Raw genomic sequence first — 26,350 nt, forward strand, 5'->3', positions numbered from 1 at the left:
TAGACTGTATCTTTACAAAAATCAATACACAGAAACCTAGCAATGTTCTGAATACACTGATTATATTCCATGAAGTTTTGCCAGGCGGTAGAGAAAAAAATGGTTTTAAAGATGGACGATTGTCTGTACATTTCTCAATTTACCTAAAATCAAGCGTCCAAGAAGTCACGTTAAAGGTTTTCGAAAAATTGTCAATAAAATATCAAAAACCCGAATTTTACTACCCATGGGAGATAATGACGACTGATCAGAATGTACATCGACTTATAACAACAAGAAAGATATGATTTTTGATTTTGCGTTTTGGTTAATGAAGAAGTTTCCAATTACCTATTTGGTACATACTCGAAGGATTTGTCGATTCAGCGATGTAGGTCTGATTCCAAATGAAGTTACCTTGTTTGTTTATTGAAAAAAAGCTTGACTCGCGTAGACGATTTGAAACAGCTTTTATTTTTAAGTTACTGTATATAATAACCGCGATCCTAATTGTACAATTTTTTAACGGAGAAATCAAACCAGCCGTTTGTGAGTGTATTCAAATAGGAACAATTTTCTATGTATATTTTGCGATTCATGCATTGGATGGATTTAGCTATTAATTTATATGCAACTGAGGGGTTTAACGATAAAAATAAAAGATGCTCGTCACAGCACAGTGTAAACACTTTCTCTTACTAAAATTAAATACTTAAGATGGGGTCACCTTCTTGCCTATGGTAGTTTTCAAAGCGGAAAATTTATCACACTAGGGCGAAACCTTTACAGGCTCTTCCTCCGGGCTGAAGAACAGTGCACTCACAGCGAACAACAGGAAAACAACTCCACCGATGAGAGTGACTAAAATTGAAGATAGTTAAAGCTTATTGAACATGTAACAAGCGTAAATCGATTCAACTGACCTGTTCTGACGGAAATTTTCTGCGCTATCATTCGACCACCAATGACGGCCAGTCCGGTGCAGATCGCGTGGCCAATAACACCGCCTAGGATGACACCGTACACGTTTTCGCGGGCACTCAAAATGATTGTGGTCAGCTGGGACCGGTCGCCCCACTCGGCCAGGAACGTCATCGTAAATGCCTGCATGAAGATTCGTAGCAGAAGATTGATCGCCGTTTGCTGCTTATTTTTACGTATCACGCCCGTTTCTGCATCCTGGATCAACGTGGCGGAAGTTTCCTTTTCCAGCTGTTTCGTTTTCGTATAGGATGGAAGGATAGGATGAAATTCAAGACATTATTATGTGATGTACTATGCAGAACCGCACTTGTTACAGGAAGCGAAACTGAATTGAAAGCAAAAAGCAACAAAAATGCAACATTGTTTGCATGAAGAAACATTGAAAAGCGTAAACAAAATGTTTAAATAGGTTGATAACAAGTGAGTAATTTAATTTTGCTTGTCTAACTATTTTATGCTAGAAGTGCATGATATAAGACCATATCCGCCAATAACTCAGGTCGCCATAAAAGGTTCCTCTTAAATTTAAATGTTTTTAAACACATATAATAAGCAAATTTATTAGTATATACGAAGAAGTTAGAGATCATTCATAGACTAAATCGATTAGATTTAAGTGCATCTTAAATCCGCTTGCTATATTTTTCTGAAAATATACCTATCAAATAGCACAACCCTCGCTACGACTAAAATTAGCTCGTTTTTAAGGCCTTCGATATTAAAGCTTGCGGCCACCATCACCACCGACACCATTGAGGACGGTTTGAATGCCTACCTGTACCATAAACATTTCAATCATTTAGGGTTATTCATTTTTTTCTAATAAGAAACATCATATGTACGGAGGAATACGAATCGATCCAAGATCGGCAATTGTATGCTTGTATCCAATATGGTATGGTGGATATTTCGCATAATGCACATTTTACAAAAAGTTTACTTAGATGCACGAACATTTAGCAAAATGGAAGCACAGAGAACAGACATCCATGATCGAACAAAAATATTTAAAAAACGTGTGTAAACATTTGAATTAATATACGATAAACACTAGCGCCGCCACACCAACCTGTCCCAACTATCCGTCAAATCCATTCCGGAACCGGTTCGAAATCCTGCATGGATTCAGTATGGAATCTTGCTCAAAAAAAACAACCGATTCCGACTCTATCGGTTGATGCATTTGAGCTGGAATTCATGCTGGAAGTCCGAACCGGTTCCGGACTAGTTTGACTGGGTAAAGGAATAACCGCTGTCAATTCTGTCGAACTCAGCCACAAAAAACATGACGACAGCAGCGCACCTGGTTTGGATATCCCAACTACCTTCGAAACCGTTAGAGATTTTACACATGTGGCATAATATCAGCTGCGTTCCACACAAATTTGGTTCTAGCAAGCGTCAAAATTGACAACAAAAAGAGTTAAACAGAATGCTTTGTCACTAAAGCGTCAGGCCCAATTTGAATAGTTTCAAAGTTGTGATAACGTGCGGGAAACCTTTGCGGGGCTTTGACACTCCGTCAACCTGTGACCCTTAAATAAACGACCGATACTAAAGTCGCATGGACAGAACTTGCTTCGTAAAACCCGCTTCAAATATATTAGAATGCAAAAATCGGGAAAAAAAGCATTAAATCGGACTGAGATCCTTCAACATGAGCTTAAGGTTGCACAGAGAATGCGCAAAATTCGCAAACGAAAAAAGCAGTTTTTTCCATACCGTATGTCAAATCTTCATAAAAATCAATCAGCGTGTGTAGAATGTTGTTACAGTACTGCTGATTGATTTTTATGAAGACCTGACATACGGTGTGGAAAAAAACTGCTTTTTTCGTTTGCGAATTTTGCACATTCTCTGTGCAACCCAGGTATCTGCTACGCCGCCATGATTTCAAAGCTAACATCTAAAACGTCACATTAAGGTCGATCCACAATGAACAGAATCGATTTCATTCGACACAACTTTGTGAAAGTCGAGTTCGTTTGATTTATTGATGCATCATGGTATAAAGTTTTTGTTATTCACCGACATGTCCAAAACAACACTTTTCATCAATTAGCGGTCCTATATTTTCGTTTTTTAACAAAAAACTAAAGATTGAGTCATGCCGTACCATGGCTGACAAGTGAAGATCGAGCTTCGAGCAAAACGAGCAGAACAATTTGAACTGTCAGTGGGGCCCATAATTTTTGTGCCCGCTGAGATGTTGACTTATGTCAGTTCAATACAAATGGGATAGAGGTGCCATGTACGTGGTGCAACCTTAAAAAGTTGTCAAGACAAGACTAAGACAAGACCTAAGAGAAGAGACGACAACAGGCTTCTTGCTCTTCTTAATTTTCTCGACTTGGCCCTGCCGTAAATCTGAAGACAACAAGCGTTCATCATTGCCAGATTCCCTTTGAATGCTTTTTACAATTGCCGAAAGTAATTGTACCTAAAAGATCGCACCTATACCAAGAATTTTCAATGCTAGCTGCATTTAAAAATTAAATTAAATATTTATTCATGTCTCTCTTAACAATACACGTAACTATATCGTCATTCAGGTCTTTTATTCAATTTGCACGAAATGTTGTATGAAAAATAACCCGAATAGATTCAGCAACACTGTTTTCCATCTCGATTGTAAATATAATGAACGCTCATGACTGGCAAAATGACCAATCAGAAGCTGGTTCAATATTGAGGTTAGGACTGGATCAAATTAGCTACGCGATTGTCTTCTCTTCTCTTAAGCGGACCCTACACGAGCAGAAATATTGTCAATAAACCAATTATTGATCAATATATTGATCGTGTAATGTCGTTTTGAAAATATTGATCCTGTAGAATTCAAATGGGATTGACGTATTGATGCTGTCTTGTCAATATTTTTATTGACAATATTCTGGTCTCGTGTAGGGTCCGCTTTAGGACAAGACGAGAAAACTGGCTTCTTATTTTTGGTTTTCTTGCTTTTTTGAACCCTGCTGAATAATTGATGACAGTTGACTGTATGCGGATAGAGATGTTGGCAGTGCAGCCAATTTCTTTTTCATATTTATATAGGGTGTTAAGTCAGACCGGACTAAGTGACAAAATATTGATTTCGAGAAAAACGAGTTTAAAGTTTGAATCGTAGCATCCTTTACATTATAATTGAAAATTAATTTTTGTCATAATTCTTGATTATTGTTACATATTCCAAATCTGGCAAATGTCGAATGTAGCTGACGAAATTTCTTATCCAGTGACATCATTATCTCATTTTTTGATGTTTTGCGACTTAGTTCGCTCTGACTTAACACCGACCATATGTTGCTATAATACACAATGTCCGTTTCATTACCAAACATTTCGCCATATCAAACACAACATATTTCTAGCAAATCTGGCCAGCATAACATTTTGGACCGCACGAACAAAACTAACATTCATAAATCTATTCGACTCACCCTTCCGCCATCTTGCCATGTGAACGACTCGTTACAGAAGTCTGCAGACTACAGACTTTTTATTTAAGGAGTTCAAAGCAGAAGTTTGTATGTCTTTTAGTTTTTCCTCAAAAAATTTTCAAATAGTGCTTTTCGCCGATTCCAGGTGAAGTTCCCCGTAATAGATTTGCATGTCGTTTTCGATTGAGAACTTAGACACTTACCCAGGTTAGTTGCTTCAAACAAACATTTTAATAGAACTGAGATGGGTTCTTGCAAAACATCGGTGGTGTGAGCGAAACCGAAATATATTTCAGGTTGGAACCCAACTAGGTTTTCAGTTCAGTGGCACATAACCTAGGTTTGAAACTGGCTTCATACAAACGGTTTGACAGCAGTTAGGTCCGAAACTGAGTTAGTTTCTGCCTCAAGCAAAAACGCAAATAAAAACGCAGAATCATTGGATAATGACTCGACATCTATATATTTTGTTTTCTTTTTATACATAGGTCAGTGACATTCTAATCATACACGAGAATAGTAAATTTGAATATTGCAAATACGCTAACAGGCTAACGTCACAAATACACATATAAATACAAATGACAGGTATTCGATCGGAAGTAAAATAATATATGAATGGTAAACAAATGATTAATATGTCGAGTCTAGATTCAAATATTCAGCGTTATATAATATATTAAATATTTACGATACAGAATTGATGAATTCAAATTATTTTATTAGGCAACTTGCATTGCTCATGATGCCAACACTGCGAAATGGGCCCTGTGATAACGAAAACAGTATCCCATTAGTCAAATTCGAAGACGTCATTTGGGCTCCACGCTGGCTCCAGAAATCGCTTACTAGTTGTCTTGTCTTGTCTTAGGTCAATTAGAAGTCGGCTAATCGGCTAATTAGAAGTCGGCTATCCGACGGAGCAGTGCTGCCAGGGACAGTTTATGTTGATGACGGAAAATGAATTTTTCATATATCTTCGTTATGTTGCAATATTATTAAAAACTGATAAATCTTATCAATTTAGACTGTCTTCTGCTACGTTTTCCACGTAATTAGACTATTGTAAATATTCTTGGAGAATTGTATTGAGCATTGTAAGGTAAAAATTGAGGCGCTTCTAACACTGCGAGGGAAGCATCTATCTTTATGGAAAAAGGCTTTTCGTGTTTGAAATCCTACCTGAACTAGAACAAAGTTGGGCATGAAAGGGTTAAAGAATCCATGATGTATAATGTTTTAAGGCTTTCTGAAGTATTTCACGAATACGAATGAGTGATATATTGAGAATCACGAACCAGTTCACGAATCCATGAATAATATTTTATGATTTTGTGTACTATTTCATAAGAACAAATAGTGAGTTGTAACAATACTACTAGGAATCGTGAACCGAGTTCACGAAACCATAAATAATATTTTGAATTTCTTGAAATTATTCACGTGGCAGCGTATTTTATGACTTTGTGAACTATTGCACGATCACGAATGGCGAATAGTGGCGAATATATTATGTATCATGAACCAGTTTACGAGGCATGAATAGATTAATGAATAATATTTCGAGTTTCGTGAAATAGTTCACGAGAAAATATCGAGATCATTTAAATTTTGTGAACTAAACCAGATGAAGATGTAATAAATCATGAATTAGTTCACCTCGTACAGTCGGACTATAAACAATGTTCTTAAAGTTATGAATAATATCACGAGTCAACATTTGGTTTATGAATAACACGGTACAACAGTGATTTTGTACTTTTCAAGTGATCTAGTATAGGTTTAGATCTCTTCAAATGCAACACAAAACACTGCATTTTTATTTTGTAGCAATGTGTAATTTTCATAAACTTGTGGACTAGTTCATGGACAGAAAATTAATTTGGTAACGACGTAACGGAAACCGTGACTGAAGTTCACAAAGAAAAACAAATATCTCCACTAGTACACGCGTTAGGGACTGTTCATAAACCACGTAGACTGAAATTTGAGAATTTTTACCCCCCCCCCTTGTAGACCTTAGTAGACTCTTACCAAACCTCCCCCCCCCCACGCCGGAAGTCTACGTAGACTTTTAATTTTTTTCGCGGGAATTGTGAAATTAGCAAGAAACCAAATATTATATATGTATTAACAATATAGTCCATTCCTGTAAATCCTATATGAATCATAAAAGACATTTATGTAACGCCATCTGTAGACGAAAAAGGATTTTAATCTCATAAAACTATCATTCTGCGATTAGCGTGTGCCGTAGAATGAAATGTCAAACGCATCCACGAAGTAGAAGTGAAAGGTGGGCAAAATTGCTCATGCGTTGGTATTTTTTCTGAAATATTAAGTATACTGCTGGACTCGCGCAACGTAAGAATCAATAGTATCGTTACAGTTGAAACCTGGAAAATCCAATTAGCGTAAATCGTTTTTTCACTTGTTTAGTGCTAATCCATGATGTCGGAAGCATAGGCAAAATAACAGTTTGAGCTCAGTGTTTACCGTGCTGTATATTTAAGGAGTTTATCAGTGTAATTTGTATTTGCGTCATCTGCATATTAGGGTTTGTTCTTTAAACTACACAAAAAATATAAAGAAATTTAAACGACATGTAAATCAATACTATTCGTACAAATACAAAGATTGAATCAAAAATTTGATTGAAAATTACGTTAAAATCAATTGGAGCATCAAACAGCATACAATTTTACACTTTCATTCGTGTAATATTACATGTCATTCATTTTACAGCCGTATTCGAGTAAAAATACATTGAAGTGCATTGGTTTTCCGTTTAAAGTAACTATAATTTCAATCCACGTGTAAAATTATAATAAAATTCGTTGAAGAAAGCACGACAAGTGTATTTGTGTTGGAACTTAATTTTACATTCATATTCCAAATATGTGCATGAAAATAAACGTAAAATTACAAAATATTTTTTTCTGTGTAGCACAATCTCCAGCTGTGTTAAATAATGTTACAAGTACACGTAAGCAAATGGTCAGATTTTCAGCATTTTCGTCAGCAAAGATTTTTTGTTTCCTTATTCCTGTGTCTCTCAATGAGCTGATCAGACTACGCAATTATCGTTATGTCATGTGTGTACTATAATACATTCATCAGAACGATGTCATATAGATTTCTCCTACTGGAGAGAAAATAAATTCAAAAGTTTTTTTTCCCTAATTGAGAAATGCTGCCACCTCTACTATAATGTATTGTAATGTACTGAGAGCTGTCATTACGTGCGGCAAAATTTACAGTGTCTTTTAAGAAATGTAGAAGTGAACTATATTGTTATTTTATAATATTTGAAGAAACACATTATAATGTTCAATTAAAAATTAGCGTTCAGATTTATTTCAAGCTTTTTAAATATTAAAAAAAGGTTTTTCACATTGATTTTTTGTCTATGATTGATCAAATCAATTAATACCAATTCAAGGTGCTTTCCAACGTTTGTGTAGGGGAATACTTCTTTTCAAGGTTAGTCACTCAAATATATGTAAAAAGATATATTGCTATAACTAGCTTAAATTTTGGCTGAAGTGCGACCTACACCAACAATACAGAATTGCTAAACACTTTTTGAGCCTTACTGGTGCATTAAAAATTGTTAAATTATAAGAAACAATTACAAAATAATACTGTCGATGTGTACTATCATCTAGACTAAAATAATAAACCAAACATGCACACAAATTTCACTTCTCGTGAACAAATTTCAATATTTCTAAGATAATAAGATAATCTAAATTGCCTTATTTGATGAAGCGAACGAAGCTATTTAAATCTTCCCAAAAATATTTATTTTTCTTATGTAATTAATAGCCTCTTAGGTGATACCTAAGAGTATTATAGCAAATATCAAAGTTTAACTCCGAATATTTTCTCAGATAAATATAGTAGAACCAGTTTGCACGGAGTTGCATAGGGATAAGACGTAAAATTTAAAGGGTGTTTAAAGATTTTGAAATCAGTGTAAATGATTGCAAGAGAAACTGATTAACTCGAGTAAACACTTTGTTGTAGAAGTTTAACTATACTACTGCTTTAACCACCGAAATCAATAAACAAAAAATAAAAAAATTAATTCATTTATTGTTAAAAATCGGGTGTTTTTTTGTTACAATGCTTAACTTTGACCATTTTTTAACGTTTTTATGGTTTATGCATTTAATGGTCTGCTAACAAGTGGTGTCTCAGATGATTTCACAGTCAAAATCTTCCGTGGAGAGGAATTTTGGGCGATCGTCTTTAGAACTGTCGTTTTTTTGTTATTCCTAGATCAAAACTATATCAGAATTTACGCAAGAAACAACAACGTGTGAGGTTGTCCAAAAAATCGTGGGTTCTGGGCTGAGCTTAACGAGTAGTTACCTCAATAGTGTACTATCTTTGAAGTGTCTGCATAAATACACCTAGCTGAATAGACCGATATTTTGAATATAACTCTCTTTAAATCCCATTTATAATTAGTAATACGAGAATAACAAAAAATAAAATTCTACGTAGACTTTTTCAAAGAAAACACTCCCCCTTCCCCCTCGTAGACAAACATAGACTTTTGCCAGACCCCCCGTCCCCCTTATGAGTCTACGTGGTTTATGAACGGCCCCTTATGCGAGTGTTAAGGAAGGAAAATTTAAATACAATTATAAAACACAGGCGATCTCGTGTTCATCACTGACTCCAAAATTCGGAATGGATGGATACGTAGGCAACCCAGTTAACCAGGTGTCGTATAAGGATGCCCAATAAAAATCGTATAAGGATGCGATTTTTATCGGAATCATATAATGGTGCACCGTATGTATACGCATTATACAAAATTTATCTTTACTAGTGCGTTGTGAAGACTCCTTTACGATTCTCGTATATGAGTGCAAACTAAGTTATATAATGTATAAAGAGGATCGTTTTAGTGCAGTAATATGACACAATTACTACTACACAAATATCGGTAATGGCCAAATTAATAAAAGTATTGTGCGCCAAGAATCGTAAAGTAAAAGGTGATGGGGCCAACTTCGAACGAATTGCTGGTTTGGTACCGACTTCAATTCAATCCCCAAGATAAAATATCAGATTTGTAAAGTTTTCAAAAAAATATAAATCGATACTTCGTAAAAGATGGGGTATTAGTTATATGTTGACATTGACTTGACTTCGTTCCCATACCTGCATGGTTGCATCATGCCATAAATAGGAACTTAGAACTATGGAAATATGGATAAGAATTTTAGGTAATAGTTAAAATTATGAGTTTTTGTAATTCTCGTTGAAAAAACCGGCGTTCGAAAGGATGTGTCTCATTCTTAACTATTATTTTATATTGAGATTTTCCGAAATTTCCGAATATAATCGTGTGTCTCATTCTTAGCTTTTTTTTATATTTACATTTACCCAAAGTTCCGAATATAATAGTATATCGTACTGTTTTGAGTCGTAAGTGTGTATGATAGGTGTCTGTTTCTTGCCACATGGAATCAGACTAAGTACCGACCACAGTCGCATTTATGTACAGTTTATATCGTATATTGAAACCCAATTCTATCTCAATGTAGATATATTGCCTCCACTTTTGTCTGTATATAGCATATTTGCGCATTGTATACGACTTAGTTGCACTGAATATTTACATGTATAACTCTGTTAAAATTTCGGTATAACTACAAAATTGTTTGCTGGGAAGTCGATCGAGTCATCACTAGCAGAGACGGTCGTATCTGGTAGGCGATGATTCGCATACCTGGCGTAATGTACAAGATATCAGTAGTTAAGCTTATGTGCAACAGCAAATATTCCGCAGATAATGATTCAGGAGCGGTTTTTCGAGGCGGGGAAGTATTAAAACCACTGGGAAGCAATAGTTCTGGCTTACCTGGATGTGATCAACCTTGCATCAGTTAACCGTTGATTTGTGAAGAAAAGGAAAACGAAAAAGAACGTTCTCTGTGCCAACCGCCGACGCCAGAGAGGCGATTTTACATCTGAAGCATAGATATCGAATCTTTAACACATAAATCACGACTATACTTCTCCTCCATAAGAGAAAGTGACCAATGAATGCGTCCCTTAGACCAGTGATTTTCAACCTGGGGTCCGCGGACCCCTAGGGGGCCGTATAGTCGTTTCTGGGGGCCCACGAAGAAAAATATATTTTCCGAGTGCAGCTTGAAATTCCAAGCCTTGTTTCCTAATAAACTGAAATTAGCATATTGATAGCATACAAGATCGATGTTTATCCGTGGGGGTCCGCAGCAACCCAACTTCTAATGGATCGCTGGTACGAAAAAGGTTGAGAACCGCTGCCTTAGACAATCGGAAAAAGCCTCGGCTGGAATTGAACCCAGACTAGAGTTATTAGGCCTAGTCTTCTTGCTTACTTGCTACCATTCGAATTATATTCTGTTCATAATAAGACATACATGATTCCTTCACCCTAATCTCCACGCAGGCGGTGTTTTCCATTATGAGTTCAGTGACAACATTCATGGTTAAATATAAATCTAAATATCTGTCACACTGTGACAAGCATGGTTACATATCCTAGATAAGAACAGCTGTATGTACTATTAATAGCCACGGTGAAGGCAATGTATAATGAGCACGTGCAGTAGAAAAATGACGAAAGCAGAACGATGCTCTGCCGTACACAGGCGTTTAGGAGTAATGGCGTCTGTCTAGTAACAACAGGAATCGTGACATGTCAAATAACAAAATGTGATAAATGAAACACTGTGAATGAGGCGGTGGTAGAAAACAAATGAACACACAAAGTTGAAACAAAAAGCAGAAATTTAACAAAAAGGCAATGCAAATGATGTGTTAGAAAACACATGAGTCTACATCTAGTTCGTAGATTTTGCTAACCCGTTTGCTTTGGCCAATGGAACCGATCGAACCGGACGTGACTATGTCGCTCCCATCGGCCAATCCGTTTGACACAGAACCGTTGATGGTGGCGCCTGTACCGATTCCACCGTTGGCCACGACTCCGGACCGTGTCCGTTGGCGTTGCTCATTCTGCTCGAACACCGTTACGGCAAGACTTTTGGACGAGCCATGCTTATTCCTATTAATATTATTTATGCTATCACTGAGATGATGACTAGCGAGATGGTGATTCGATGCTTGCAACTGGGATGACGATGCGGACATGCGAATCGGCTGTGGCAGATCATGGTGATTCGAGACGAGCGAATGGATCGATCCGTTCAGTGTGCTTCCGCTGGTACGGTCGGGTGCGGTCAGTGCTTTACTAGTACTGTCGTGTTCGTTCAGAGGGACCAGCTCAACGGTCTCCTTGCGGCTACTGTTCATCGAGCGCATCAACTGAGGTGGGCACGCAAAATTAGCAGGGGAAGGCAGGTCCAGGAAGGAAGAACAGGAAAGATACAGTTTAGTTTGATTTTGTAGAGAATACTGGTACTGCGAGGGGAAAGGATTTGGGGTTTCGAGATATAGAAGAATAATTCAAGACGATGGTAGGAAGATAGCGTTAGTAGTAAAGCATAGTAGTTGACGAACGTCTACATTCAGTAGGGTTTTTTTAATATATGCATGGAAAAATAGGTTCGTATTTTTTTACAAATCGACCCATACTGAAAATATAAAAAAAAATTACCTTAAGGGGCTAAGTCGGAGAAGCATGAAACGACAAACGGTTTTAAATTGCGTTTTGGTTAATTCTTTCTATTTGGGATATCTTTCTACATAAAGAAAGCTGTTTTTAATCCCGATAAAACACGTAATCCAAAAGCAGTGTAGGTTAGCTTGGAATTTGTTTATTCTCATTAAATGTGTGCAAACAATTTAACATTTCTCATATGAATGGTCAAGCTCACTTATTTTGAAGCCGTACTTAAATTATTTTTGTTGGCGAATCCGAATCCAATAATTTAAAGTTTTGAGAACCCAAACTCACGTTTGGTAGTTTAAGAAAATACGTAAAAAAATGTTCTCTGTGGTTTGAAAAACCAAACGAAATTATTTATTTATTAACTACCGTCATCGGGGGTTACTTTACATAAAAAAATAAAAACTTTTTGTATATTACACTCAAAAACTACGATCGCGCAACTTCAAATTTGAAACTATTTAATGTTTTACATGTGGCAGAAGTACCTCGAAAGACAGTGAAAAGAACTTTTGGAAAATTAAGATTGAACATGAGATATAAATAACCAAAAATTGGCATAAAGTCACCAAGGGGGGCTACTTTTCGCCAAAGTTTTTTTTTCAAAAACATGTTAACTTATTGATTTATTGCTAAGGATTATGCTCGTTATTTATATGTGAATGCAAATGAATGTGCTCGTAGAAATAAAAGGATATGTTCAAAAACTGCGTAACGCGCGCTCAGGAATTTTGCTTCAAGGAGAATATTGACAGTTGGCCGTAATCATATGTTTGTCGAGCATTAGACAACCTTGTTATAGTAATTTTCTAAAAGTAGTTTTAATAGTATTTTGGAGTGCAATGGCATTTACGACGAAAATTCGAATAAGACTGTTATATTCAATGGGCAGGACAGTTCATCCATCTTTGATGAGATATCCGTTTCCAATATACAAAGGAGCTTTTTGTGTTTAGCAAGGTTTTAGCCATAAGATTATTTGCCTACACTGTAGAACTATTCGCCGCTGCCATTTCTGCATTCCACAACGAATTGCTTCAATACACATAGTTTAAATACTTCTAGAAACGTTAGCGTTTTTATATTTTTGCATTACTCAACTTGCAAATTATGGATTACAGTATTTTTCAAAACTGTCAAACTAGTACGCTAATAAAAATCTAGTTTGAATTAGAATCAAACCCCAAAATAAGAGTAAATTTTAGATCAAATGTACAGATTGTGTAATGGAGGAACGGATTGTGTAATAGAATCCGAGGAAGAAGACAGTGATGTATCAGATTCAGAAAGTTCGACAGACGATGCCGAACTCGAAGAAGTTTCAGTTTTAAAGCGTGGCTTCAAACCATCAGAACGTTCGACGCCGAACAGGGAGAGCAACCAGATCACCTGTAGCCTGACTCGTAACCAACTAGCAGCTCGTAATGTGATCCCTAAGGAACTTCCAGTTTTCACAGGGGACCCTGAGGAATGGCCGATGTTTTTCTCGACCTTCGAGATTACGACAGAGATGTACGGTTTTCGAGGTGAAGAGAACATGATACGTCTTAGAAACTGCTTAAAGGGTAACGCAGTCGCAGCCGTTAGGAGTTTCCTGCCGCACTCCTCGACTGTGCGCAAAGCAATAGATGCACTCAAACTACGATTTGGTAAACCACACTGCATTATAAACTGTTTGAAGGAAAATATCATATGCATGCCCCCTTGAAACCAGATTCAATTGACAAGCTCATTGATTTTACGTTGGCTGTCCAGAACTTATATGCGACTATTGAAGCGTGTGGCCGAAATCATCAACTGCTACGCGTTCCTAGATGACGGTTCTGAGCTGACACTCATGGATCAAGACATAGCTGATGAACTGGGTCTTGCTGGAGTTCGTCGTCCACTTTGCCTAAAGTGGACCGGAGGCACGCAACGATATGAAGCCAACTCTTGTAGTGCAAATCTTCAAATCTCGGAGAAGAATGGACTACGGTTCAATCTTGACGACGTACGCACTGTTAAATAACTCCAGTTGCCGCAACAGTCTCTGGATGTAAAGCAACTTCAAGATGAACATTCCTACCTTCGAGGAATACCAGTAGAAACGAACCATAATGTTCACCCACGGATTCTCATCGGAGTAAAATACGCTCGCGTGTCTCTCGTACGCAAAAGCCGTGAAGGAAATTCTACCGAACCAATCGCTATTAAAACAAACATTGCTTGGATCATTTACGGTGGGTCCTTCCCGAACACATCCACTAACATAGTGCAGTATACTAACCACGTTTACTCTAGCAATCTTGAACACGATGATAATCTGAACAGGATTGCGAAGAAATATCTGTTCTTAGATAACCTTGGAGTTACTAAGTCCGTAAATCATCTGAGATCTAGAGACGATGAGCGAGCTTTGACCCTTATTCGAGCGCAAACACAATTCGACGGAGAACATTTTGAAACGGGTTTGCTTCGGCGTGAAGGAAATACACTCAGGTTTTTTTACGCGGGGGATACAGGGGAATGAAAACTGCGTAAAAGAAAACCGCGTAAATGAAAACCGCGTAAATTTCAAAATCCGCGTAAATGAAAACCGCGTAAATTTCAAAATCCATGTAAATGAAAACCGCGTAAATTTCAAAATCTGTGTAAATGAAAACCGCGTAAATTTCAAAATCCGCGTAAATGAAAACCGTGTAAATTTCAAAATCCGCGTAAATGACGGCCGCGTAAATTTAAGAATCCGCGTTAATGGGAATCTCGTTAATGGATACCGCGTAAATTTCAAAATCCGCGCAAATGAAAACCGCGTAAATTTCAAAAACCGCGTAAATGCAAACCGCGTAAATTTCAAAATCCGCGCAAAAACGCATAAAAACCCTGAGTGTATACGACTACCAGATAGCAAACCAATGGCACTACGATTCTGGAATCTTGTGAAACGGATGAGCAGAGATCAAGAAAACATTGAACGATATGATTGCTGATTATCTCACAAAGGGCTATGTACGTAAATTGACACCTGAAGATATTGAAACATAAATTTGGTCGGATCTGGTATCTTCTGGTATTTCCTGTCACGAACCCCAACAAACCTTAAAAAGTGAGGATTGTTAGGGATACTTACATCCGTTCTAAATAAATTCCGAGAACGCCGATATATTATTTGCGGTGATATACGTGAAATGTTTCTCCAAGTGCAAATTCGTCAGAAAGACCAGCAATGTCGAAGATTTTTGTGGTGGGCAAACAAAAACGAAAAGGAACCAAGCGTGTTTGTCATGCAGGTAACCAATGTAGTATACACAGGTATGGCGAAGAGGGCTCTTTGGTATTCGTAAGATGAATCTTACATGAGTGGTGTGAGTGATCACAGAATAAATCGACCGCTCCCATTGAATCGTGTGAACGCTATGACGTCGACCCGATGTGCTTCTGGATTGTTTACATATTTTTGGTTGCCAGTACTAGCAAACCGTTTGTTCTGCCACACCTATATATACCTCATTGGCAGGTAACGACATTTGGAGCGTGCTGTTACTCAAGTACTGCTCATTTCATTAAAAACCTAAATGCCAAACGTTTTGTCGAGGACTATGTTGCAGCCGTTGATGCAATCGTCAACAGTACCTACGTAGACGATATGTTATGTAGCGTCGACACTGAAGAGGAGGTGATCAGACTGGCTCAAGCTGTCTCACACGTACAAGACCAAGGAGGGTTTGAAATCAGAAATTGATTATCTAATTCTCCGCGTGTTTTGAATGCCCTGAGAAATGGGCTGGCTGTAGAAAAGTGCATGGATTTAGTGTCGGAGCTGGCCACAGAGAAGGTTCTTGGCATGTGGTGGTGCATAGCATCCGATTGTTTTACATTCAGGATTAGTTGGTCGCGGCTTGAAAAGAGTCTGCTAGATGGAAGTTGACATCCCACGAAGCTAGAAGTATTACGAACATTTATGTCCATTTACGATCCACTGGGACTCATTGCAAATTATTTTACGATCCTGAAAGTGTTGCTGCAGGAGATTTGGCGAACAGGCGTAAACTGGGACAATGCTATTACATCACCATGCTACGCCAAATGGCAGACATGGCTGAAACTTTTGCCGCATGTGGAGAACCTGAGCATTCCACGATGCTACAAACCTAAAATGGTAGATGATATTCAGCTACATACCTTCATAGACGCCAGTGAAAATGGTACGGCCGCCGTAGTTTACCTTCGCTTCGTGTTTTCTGGTCTGATTCCCGAAATGTTATCTCCTGGTTGCAATCTGATCGCCGCAAATATAGCCAATATGCGACAGCACGCAAATATAACCAATATGCGACAGCCCGTTCGTACTGGCAAAAGAATTTTCAAGCTGGAAACGCCTTATTCGTGTTACGGTGTATACATTATGGTTAGTAAATAATACCAGATGCGACAGGTTGACGCGTACGTTTAGTATCATTTCTAGTGCAGAGTTGCAACTAGCTGCAGAACATAATTTTCGGTACGCACAACAAAAAGCATATACTTCGGAGATTTCGATCATCATAACTCTGGAAAACGAGCAACAAGTTTCAAAGAAAAAAATAGCGAGGAATAGTTCAATATATGGACTGAATGCTTTCTTGGACGAAAAAAAGGTGTTAAGGATGAAGGGAAGGGCCGGAACGTGTCAGTATTTGGATGCGGATTCCAATTATATTACCATGGATGCACCCGGTTACTCGACTTCTTGTGACAGAAAGTATCGTAAAGTATCACCATCAAAATATAGAGACAGTTATAAATGAAGTCAAGCAATACTACATACCATACCTACCCAGACTTCGAAGACTGTATCGAAATATTCGATCTAATTGTCAACAATGTAAAATACGTGACGCTATCCCTCGCCCACCGGCGATGGCTGATCTTCCACCATGCAGTATATGCTAGGCCATTCACACACACCGGTGTTGACTATTTCGGTCCGATCGAAGTGTCTGTGGGGCGCCGAATTGAGAAGCGTTGGGGTGCTCAAGACATGCCTTACAATTAGGGCAGTACATTTGGAAGTGGTTTGCTCTCTCAATACGAGTTCATGTGTGATGGCATTAAGAAATTTTGCCGCACGTCGGGGAACCCCCACAAATTTCTATAGCGATCGAGGAACCAATTTTATTGGCGCAGATCGAGAGCTTAAAGAGGCACTCCATTCTATTGATCAATCAAGCTTGGCAGAAGAATTTGTAACCCCACAAACCGCATGGCATTTCAATCCACCGGCGGCTCCCCATATGGGGGGGAGGGGGAGTTGAGAACGATTGATTCAATCGGTGAAACGAAACCTTTCGACGCTCAAAATGTCACGGCGACCAACGGATGAAGAGCTAATGCGCTGATAGAAATCGAAGGAACGATGAATGCTCGTCCATTGACGCATGTACCTGTGGATAGCGGATAAGCTCCAGCACCCCCAATCATTTTTTGCTGGGATCATCCAACGGCTCAAAACCATTAACGTTACTGAACGACAGTTCGATCGCTTCACGTCGAGGTTGGCAAATTTCGCAGGTGACAGCCAATCAATTCTGGAAACGATGGCTTCGAGACTATTTGCCTGAAATCACGAGACGTTCGAAGTGGTTCGAGCAAATTAAGCCGATTGAAGTAGGAGACATCGTTTTGATAGTTGATCCTGATCAACCGCGTAATTGCTGGCCGAAGGTTCGGGTCATTGGGACCGTGGATAATGAAGGACAGGTGCGTAGAGCAACCGTGCAGACAGAACGAGGCGTGTATGAGCGCACCTTTCACGTTTGTCATATAAAAAAGGGTGAAGAAATCATAGCAGGAAAGAAGAGAAGAAGAATTCTTAAAGGCTAGCGAAACGCGTGTGAATTACAGCTAAATTTATTTGGATTATTACAAAACTATTGGTAGGACTACTTACACTAAATTATTTCTAAATTACATCTAAGATTTACCTCTACACTTGTCTGCAGTATTAAGGTAGTACGCAACTGAAAATAACTTAAAATCTATGCTTTAACCTAACTTATCTCAGGAGTTGAGCGGGTTTGATAAACTGGTCGGACTGAATTATTAAAAACTATTTCTTATCAGTCTAAATAACGGTAAGCGAAATCTAATGTACTTCCCTACTTCCCTACTTAAATTCTATTAATTATATACAGTTCCAAGATATAAAGCAACAAAAGGCACAAGACGTCCATCTGGACAGGAATAGTTGAAAATCACTAAACGTAAGTCTGGCCGTTGATTAAGGTTAGGACTAATGATATTATAAATTTATGTTCTCATATACTGCCGCTCTACGCGTAATTGTCTTATGTGTATAGGGAATCCCATAGAACATGGGACAGTTATGCGTATAGCGGCAGTATAGGAATTTAAAATCTTCCCACATTGGAAATAAACGGAAACATTGCAATTCTGGAAACGAGCATAATAATTCGTCTGAGAAATAACAAGAATTGAGTAAAGCTTTGCGTAAAGCAGCCCAATTTTTAGAATAAAATGGACATATAGTCACCAATTACCAAATAATCAAAAAGAAGGGCAAAACGTCCGATCACAAATAATTGCATTACATTGCCAGCTTAGTTTTACGTAATCTATATTCTCTTATCGAATCATTTGATTAGTATATCACATTTTTACAAGAGAATTTTATAGCGTTTTCGTTTTTTCTTGGCACTACACCGGAGTAGTGCAAAGAAAGAGATAGACTGATTACACCCAAGTTTGAATGAGTGCAGCACCGACTACACCGGTGTAGTGCACTGTCAAAAACGAAAATGCCATAAGTTTTAATGTTTTGGCGTGTATTTTATGTTTCAGTTTCATCGCCTACTACATTATGCAAGCATTCTCTTAAACCTATATCCAATTTTTGTATTCGTTTGAACCAGCGAATAATACTATGTTTTGCTTTTGTCAAAATATAACGTTAAATTTATACTAGAAGCTCAAGTAGCATTCTTTACTTTTACCCCCATGACGTGAAGTAACCCCCGATTACGGTACACAATTATATACGAATGCTTAGCATTACTGTCGTGTGGTATCCGGCGGTTGGAATCTCTCGAAGTATTTCAGCAAAGAATTGGCCCACTAGGTTTCTCTTCACATGTCGTAACAACAGGTGTGGCTGTGGTTCACTAGGAGGTTGATAATAGTCTATTATCTTTCTACGGACAAAACCAATCTAGAGGTAGTGTGGCATCCTGTGGGTTGAAGTATCTAAGTCAATAATTGAAGTATCTAAGTCAATAATAATTAATCCATTGGGTTCCTGCTCTCATGTCGTAAGAGGTGACTGAAAACAGGAGTCCTCAAGTCAAGGTGTTTCGCACACGGAGTGTTGCAGGTGTTACTGTGTTAAGCGAATCTCTGACACAGTGGAAATTTGTTTCTTCGCAAATCGTGGATTCAAACGATGGTCATGTCCCCAATACCCATTTCGGGGTTCGCTATAGTCACGGTCAATATGACTGTTGATAACATAAACAAGAAATACGTCTATTGTTCCGCATAATGAACCATCTGGCAAACTGGCTCGTATCCAACAAGCTCGAACCGTGGTTATCTGACCATAATTACTTCGTCTTGGATCATTTAAACATCTCGCTAGATATCGGCACATATCGTAATCCCAAATCTACGAACTGGGACCTATACGAGAAGGCTTGGCGACTAGGTTTCATGGGTATCTTCCGACGATTAAATCTCTAAGTGTTTTGGATGTAGTCGCGGATAAAACAAACTCACTCATAGTATAATGCCATAAGACTTGTCCGCATCGAGTTATGCGTGCTTCCAGAGGAACCACTTGGTGAAATACCAAACTTGTTAAACGTAAAATGTTGTGTAGAAGAGCTTAGAATCGCAGACTCACTTTCCAAATCGAAAGATTTTCATATTAGTTCGATTACAACTGCTAATAGTGATTGTTTGTCTGATGAATATGTAGTACTCAACTATCTTTTTCACACACTTTCCAGGCTGTACAGAGCCACCACTGACGATTTCCCCTGAGTTCTTTTCAGGTAGTTCAAATTATTGCGCATTTGTTTGTAAAATTATGACAACCGAATCAATCAAATGGGCGATTGAACGTTTTGCTCCGTATAAGGTTCCGGAAAAAATGGAATCATTCCACCTCTACTTTTAAGTGGATATGAACACTTGAAGCATATTAAAAAAAAGGTCCTACGAGTAGTCTTGGAACAGGATACATTCCATTAGGGTGGTGGGAAATAATTGTAAAATTCATTCCCGTGGGTTCAATCGACCACTACATTCGGGATACTAGCTTGGGCGAGTACCCGCTGCATGCAATGCAACATGCAGACAGCGGGAGAAGTCTACTATCACCCTGTTAACACAATGTTGTCTACAACATTGAAAAAGCTTCTTCGCAAAAACAATTTGTCTTGATATTGAAGGTGCTTTCGACGTGTCTTTCGAATCAGTTTTGGAAGCAGCACGAGGTCATGGAGTGCCTTCATATATCACGAACTGGATACACGCAGTGCTTAGCAGCCGACATCTATGCTCATCGTTATCGTTAAGACAAATAGAGATAAAGAAACTGAGTGTATGTGGGGGTAAATTAAAGAATACTACTTGAGTTTCTAGTTAAAATTTAAAGTTATATTAAAATATAAATATAAAAAATATAATATTGGAATAAAAACAAAAATAATAATAAATAATAATTGGATATAGGTTTAAGAGAATGCTTGCTACGTTCGTCGATGAAACTGAAAAATAAAATACACGCCAAAAACATTACAATTTAAGTTCTCTTGGAAAAGTGTGATTCTCAACGTGGTGTACTGTGTGATCGGTATTACTGGAAATGAACGGACGGACGAATTGTCTAAAACGGGCGCTGCGACTGACTTCGTTGGTCCAGAACCAGTTCTACCGCTGTCGATAAGTTCGATAAAGCACAAGATTCGCTCTTGGACTGCCTCCGAACATGCCAACCATTGGCGTAACTTGCAAACTTGCGTTCAAACAAAGACTTCTCTTCCAGATGTGAGTCCAAAAATGTCAAAAAATTGTTGCATTTGTCCAACCCAACATCTGCCTGTATTGTAATCAAAACAACCCAATGCAAGAGCATGGGCGACATGCGCCTAGAAGCGGCTAGGCTCATCATATGTTGACTACTGTCAACGTCTGCCCTTTGGGAGAGGTATGCCACCCCCTGGTAAAACTCTGTACGACACAAAAACAGAATCGGTAAAATGTGATTAAGTGTGTGAAAGATTAAAAGAAACGGTTTTCCTGTTGAAAGTTAAAATGCTAGTGAACAATCCAACAGCGTTTTGTTCGCAATATTGAAGTTGAAGCCATTGGATTCAAAAGCGAAGAACTGAACAAATTGATGAACATTTCTAACGCTGCTGATGCAGATTTGGTACAAAAATTGTCGTAAACATATCTCAATTGAAAGTGCAACTATGCTTCCGAGCACTGTATTGCAGAACATAAGGTTACAAGCATTCACTATATTTAATCAAGGATTCTAGAAGTTTTTATATCAACAGCGACAAAACCTAAAAATATGTTTGAAATAATATCTTAGTTTCGATCAGTTTTATAAGTATCTACGAGAAAACTTACGAATTATTGGTTTATTAAATTATCAATAATGCTCCTTAAATAATCTGAAGTATAATAAAATCCGCAAATGACTAACATTATAGAAACCTACAATTTAATAAATACCTTTAATTCGTGAAGCCTAAAGCTGACTTATTTGAGAATATGTTTAAGACAACTTTTCGATCATCGCAAAAAATCTCAAATTATACGCTCTGCAATATCAGTTTTGAATTATGTGAGGAAGGCTCCAACATCTTCCTCCAGAATTCGAACTATGTGTTGGTTCTAGGCGGCAATACAACCCAATAATGAAAAGCTCTTGCGATGTGAATAATTATGAATTAAGCCTTCGGTTTGATGATATGTTGTTGCTGTACCAAGGTCTGCCGATAGGTACATTTTAGGAAGTTGAGCTGGTATTTTACATAAGTGTCTTGTTGTGATAGCTACCTCACGTACAAGTAGCTTTCAAACAATTAAAACATTCGTTGAGAAGCTTCCTATGATCTAGTTGTCAAAGACGACCTCGTCGCAATCTTGGATAAGGTGGGTAAAAAGTTGTGCAGGAATGATAATAGATAGCGCTAGTAGTAAGCAGCTGAAATGAATTGGAATATGGATAGAAATCGCGGAGTATTACTCAGTGTTATGTCTGTTGTTTAGTTTAAGTAAAATGTCAAAATTCCTGCTACATTTGGGTTCTGGACTATTGTGCATACGGTGTTAAAAATATGATAGTCATTGTTTACATGCAGTTCAACTCGCTGAAAATATAAATCAATAGAAATAAAACTTCTGTATCCTTGCCACTTTTTTTAAAAAATGCGAATGACAAACACATGACCTTATTGAACTGGCGGATGTAAGTGGCAAATACTCTTATCAAATATTGGAAGCTAATTGTCCAACGTATAAGAATGTTATGTTCATTTTGATGAACTATTGTATTGCCAGAGACCGCTGAAAACCATTGTCGCCAATGCAATTATTGGAACCATTTTAAATGTTTTAAACATTCTACTATGCCCGATAAGAGACAAATTTGCTCCTCGTCATATCATTAAAGTATAACTTAATTCCCGTTGAACCATGCCTTGGTTTATTACAGTGATTTTAACAAAAACTACTGCTTGAATGTTCAAATATTTGTATAAAAACGCGAAACAAAAACATTTCGGAAAATTGCCTAAGGCACTGTTTGTGGCAATTCAGATTTCATGCGTAATAGCTTTAGACTATAATTTGAGGGTAAAAAGAAGGTTTGTATTGCACTCTTGATTATAATTTTTTTTTGATTTTTAAATGACAAAAATAAGAACGGAATAGGGTTAAGTAGCCTTCTTCCAAAACATACCTAACATTTATTATTCCTTGCTTAGTTCCCTGCATCTAACCTGGTGAAGCAAAAATCGAAGTGCCAATTTGTTGGTCGCGATTTCAGTCCGCACAGAATAATGTTATCAGATAGCTTGCGCGAAATAAAACAATCGTTTAAGATAAAGAAACCCCATTTTAGCCCGTTGCCAGGTCGAGTCGATTGTTTCGTCAAGTTTATCATTGAAAATAAATCATCCCCGCAAGCAACTGTGTGTGTATACATATATAGTTAAAGTTAACACGGCCACAAATGCGATATCGTTCATTCACAGTACCGCATCACGTAGATTGATTAGGTAAAGCCGACTCTCCGTCCAATAGGGGATAACTACCGGTATCACGATCGAGGGCGATTCACGTTGACGCACCGTTTGATAGGAATGCGCATGATGAGTGTTCGATAAACGAAATAAAACTTTACAACGTTGAATACGTAGAGGCACACAAGATAAAAACTGAAGAGGTTCTAGATTATCAGGAAAATAGAAATGTTATGAGTCATAGGTAGAATATTAAGAACACATAAAGCTAAAAAAATATTAAAATCCAGAAAACGTGAAGGTATCAGCAAATCAGAAAAAAGGTTAGTAACAAACAGAATCGTAGGGGTTTATCTGAATTTATATAAAAGAGAAACAAGCAGTATAAAATGTAACAGCGGTAGAGTGCGATTGACCTACCTCATCTTCGCGCTTTCTGAGATCCGATTGCACCTCTTCTAGCTCTTCGGCTGCTTCTGTTGCGGACATATAATAGCCCTCCTTGAGCATTTTCAAACCGAACAAGGCAAATAGTGCCGTCGAAATGTAGTACGTATAAACCCGTGGGATGATTGTAGCGGCCATTCCAAATACAGCCGACAGGACCGTCATAAGCGCTAGCGCTGCTATCGCTCCGGTAAACACGGTTAGTCGGGGATGACGCATAGCCATAATGGCAGCTATGAAGAACGTTTTGTCACCCAACTCTGAAACGATGATCACAGAGAAGGACGCGACAAACGCGTGTACGAAGCCCACATCCGAGCTGAAGAAACCACCATTCTTCTTCTCGGTAGGGCTACCACTGCTTTCCACATCCGGTTTCTGTAAACAATAAAGACAACACAAGAGATGAGTTTTTGAACGTAATAGTTTAAATGTAATTAATCAATCGGACATAAATCTTAATGGGATAACTTTACCCGACCCATCTTGTCCCATTTTATTATATTTATGTACTTTGTAGCTACGATCAATTTTATGACCTTACATTCAACACGGGAAGTACCTGTTGAGTAAAGCGCAAATGTCTAACAAACCCGCAAAAGGCCGATTAACATTATCAAGCCCTTTTTAGAGTCTCTTCCCGTAGTCGGTAACTCCAACGTTTACAGTTTCTTCAGATTATTTCGAAAAAAAAACACCCGTCACCTTGTAACTACTCTCACTTGTACCACACGCTAAACAAAGCCATGCACCTCATGAAGGGCAACGGAATGTCCTTTAGAACATAGTTTATGCATAATGATACATACAACTACTTACATTAACTTCCGTCGCCATTGAGATGTCTTCTTCGGGCATCTTGTTCGCGCCTACCCCTGCCGTGTCAAGCAAGCAGAGGATCATCATGTAGAACATACATATGTACGAGCAATTGATCATCATCCGGACAATGTTCCGGAGCAAAAATTTGTTCATAATGCTTTTTCCAGACATTCTGGCTAGACTATCACCACTAATATATACAGCTAAAACCACAGGCAACACCACGTTCACCGTGATGAATCGGATGAATTAATCCTTTCGGCCACTTGTCCCCGGAACAACGATGCTCTGAAAATGTTTTGTCCGAATTCTATTCAGCTTTATTCTGGTCTGAACGCATACGTTTTATGTTTAAGGAGTAATTAGTAACTTTCACTAAACAGATACAGTTTTGTTTACGCAGCAATTTTTTCCAAATACTAGCTTGCAGAAAATATAGACTGATTTCCTTCAACACTAGCAGAAAATTGACCAGCAGCGGGCGGAGCGATTACAATTTTATAAAACAGACACGATTACACGGCTCCCGATGACAGCAAGCGTTCTGACCAGAGATGCCAAATACTTTTTTCAAATGTTACATTAGTAATTTTAAAAGTCTGAGAAGAACAAAAAAGTCAGGAAAACTATTCATTGATGATGTGTTATATTAAATAAAAATAGTGCACTTATAGCCCAAGATAAGTAGAGAGAAATGGCGGATGTACGTCATTTCCCGCAATACCATTCCCCGGAATACCACTTCCCGGAAAACTATTTCCCGGAATGTAAGTCTGCGAATTTGCAGACATGTCTGCAAATCTGGCATCTTTGGTTATGACGTTTAAAGCAACCCTGTCAAAAAAATGCGGACGAACATAGACAGGCGATTTAAAAAGTTTGACGTTTGACTTAACTCGCCTGTGCTAATTGCCCCTAGGAACAAATGCAATTTGCGAATGCGATTTAAAGGCAATTTCAATACATAGACAAATTTTCTGGCGGCTGAAATGGACTTGGTTGTTTTTCGCGTTTTTCCGACATGGCGGTCATGTTTGGCTTAAGCAAATACAAATTAAATACGCCAAGGTCCCATACAAAAGCGTGATCATTTTTTGGCTCATCGATCAAACCAAATACGCTACCCAATTCATCTGATTCGTTTTGATAGATTAGAATGGCCGCAAAATAATGAAACTGGCAACTCTATCTGATCAAAGCATGCCGTTTTAAAGTTTGTTTATAAAGCTACGAAACATATTTGTATTTGGCTTAAGCTTAAAATTGTTTTTTTTTAACAATTAGCGTGTCTTCGCTTGTATTTTGTTTGTTTAGTGCACCTCATTAAACCCACGAATGTAGGAAATTGTGGAATCGTGTGGAAGTATAGCAGAACATAATCTTTGACCTAAAATCTTAATGAACGTCAGATTGTGGTAAGTTTTGGTGTGCAATACCGATTTCACCATTGATTCTTCCTATAGTTTGGTGGTGATGTATACTGACAAGTTTAGGTGAGTAGATAATGAATCCAAAAATAAGTATTATTTGTAATTTTCATATTAGGCAACTAAGGGCGATTAAATGGCGCGTTCCCTGGGCGACTTGGGGGCAATTTAAGGGCGGGTAGAGCGGCTAAAAAATGACGGTGGCAAATCGCCCAAATGTTGCATTTGAAATAGCCCCCAAATTGTCAGCAAATTGCTGGCAAATTGTAGGACAATTAGCGCATCCGAGTTGGCAAATAGCCCCCCGTTAGCCAGCAACTTGCCCTTTTTGACTGGGAATAAGAAAGGTGGAAAATTTTGTCAAATTTGAGTATT

General features: G+C 38.1%; 1 protein-coding gene across 1 annotated transcript; it reads right to left on the minus strand.

The window, feature by feature from the left end:
* LOC131688699 (uncharacterized) lies at nucleotides 1-25,070 on the minus strand. The gene is made up of 5 exons (XM_058973148.1): nucleotides 24,546-25,070; nucleotides 23,700-24,104; nucleotides 11,277-11,738; nucleotides 903-1,191; nucleotides 1-840 (listed from the first exon to the last, which is right to left on the minus strand). The coding sequence occupies exons 1-5, from the start codon at nucleotides 24,717-24,719 to the stop codon at nucleotides 749-751; spliced, it is 1,422 nt and encodes a 473-aa protein (XP_058829131.1). The 5' UTR covers nucleotides 24,720-25,070; the 3' UTR covers nucleotides 1-748.
* Nucleotides 25,071-26,350: the final 1,280 nt, after the last annotated feature.

The sequence above is a fragment of the Topomyia yanbarensis genome, chromosome 3 (assembly GCF_030247195.1).
Source record: "Topomyia yanbarensis strain Yona2022 chromosome 3, ASM3024719v1, whole genome shotgun sequence".
Lineage (NCBI taxonomy): Eukaryota > Metazoa > Arthropoda > Insecta > Diptera > Culicidae > Topomyia > Topomyia yanbarensis.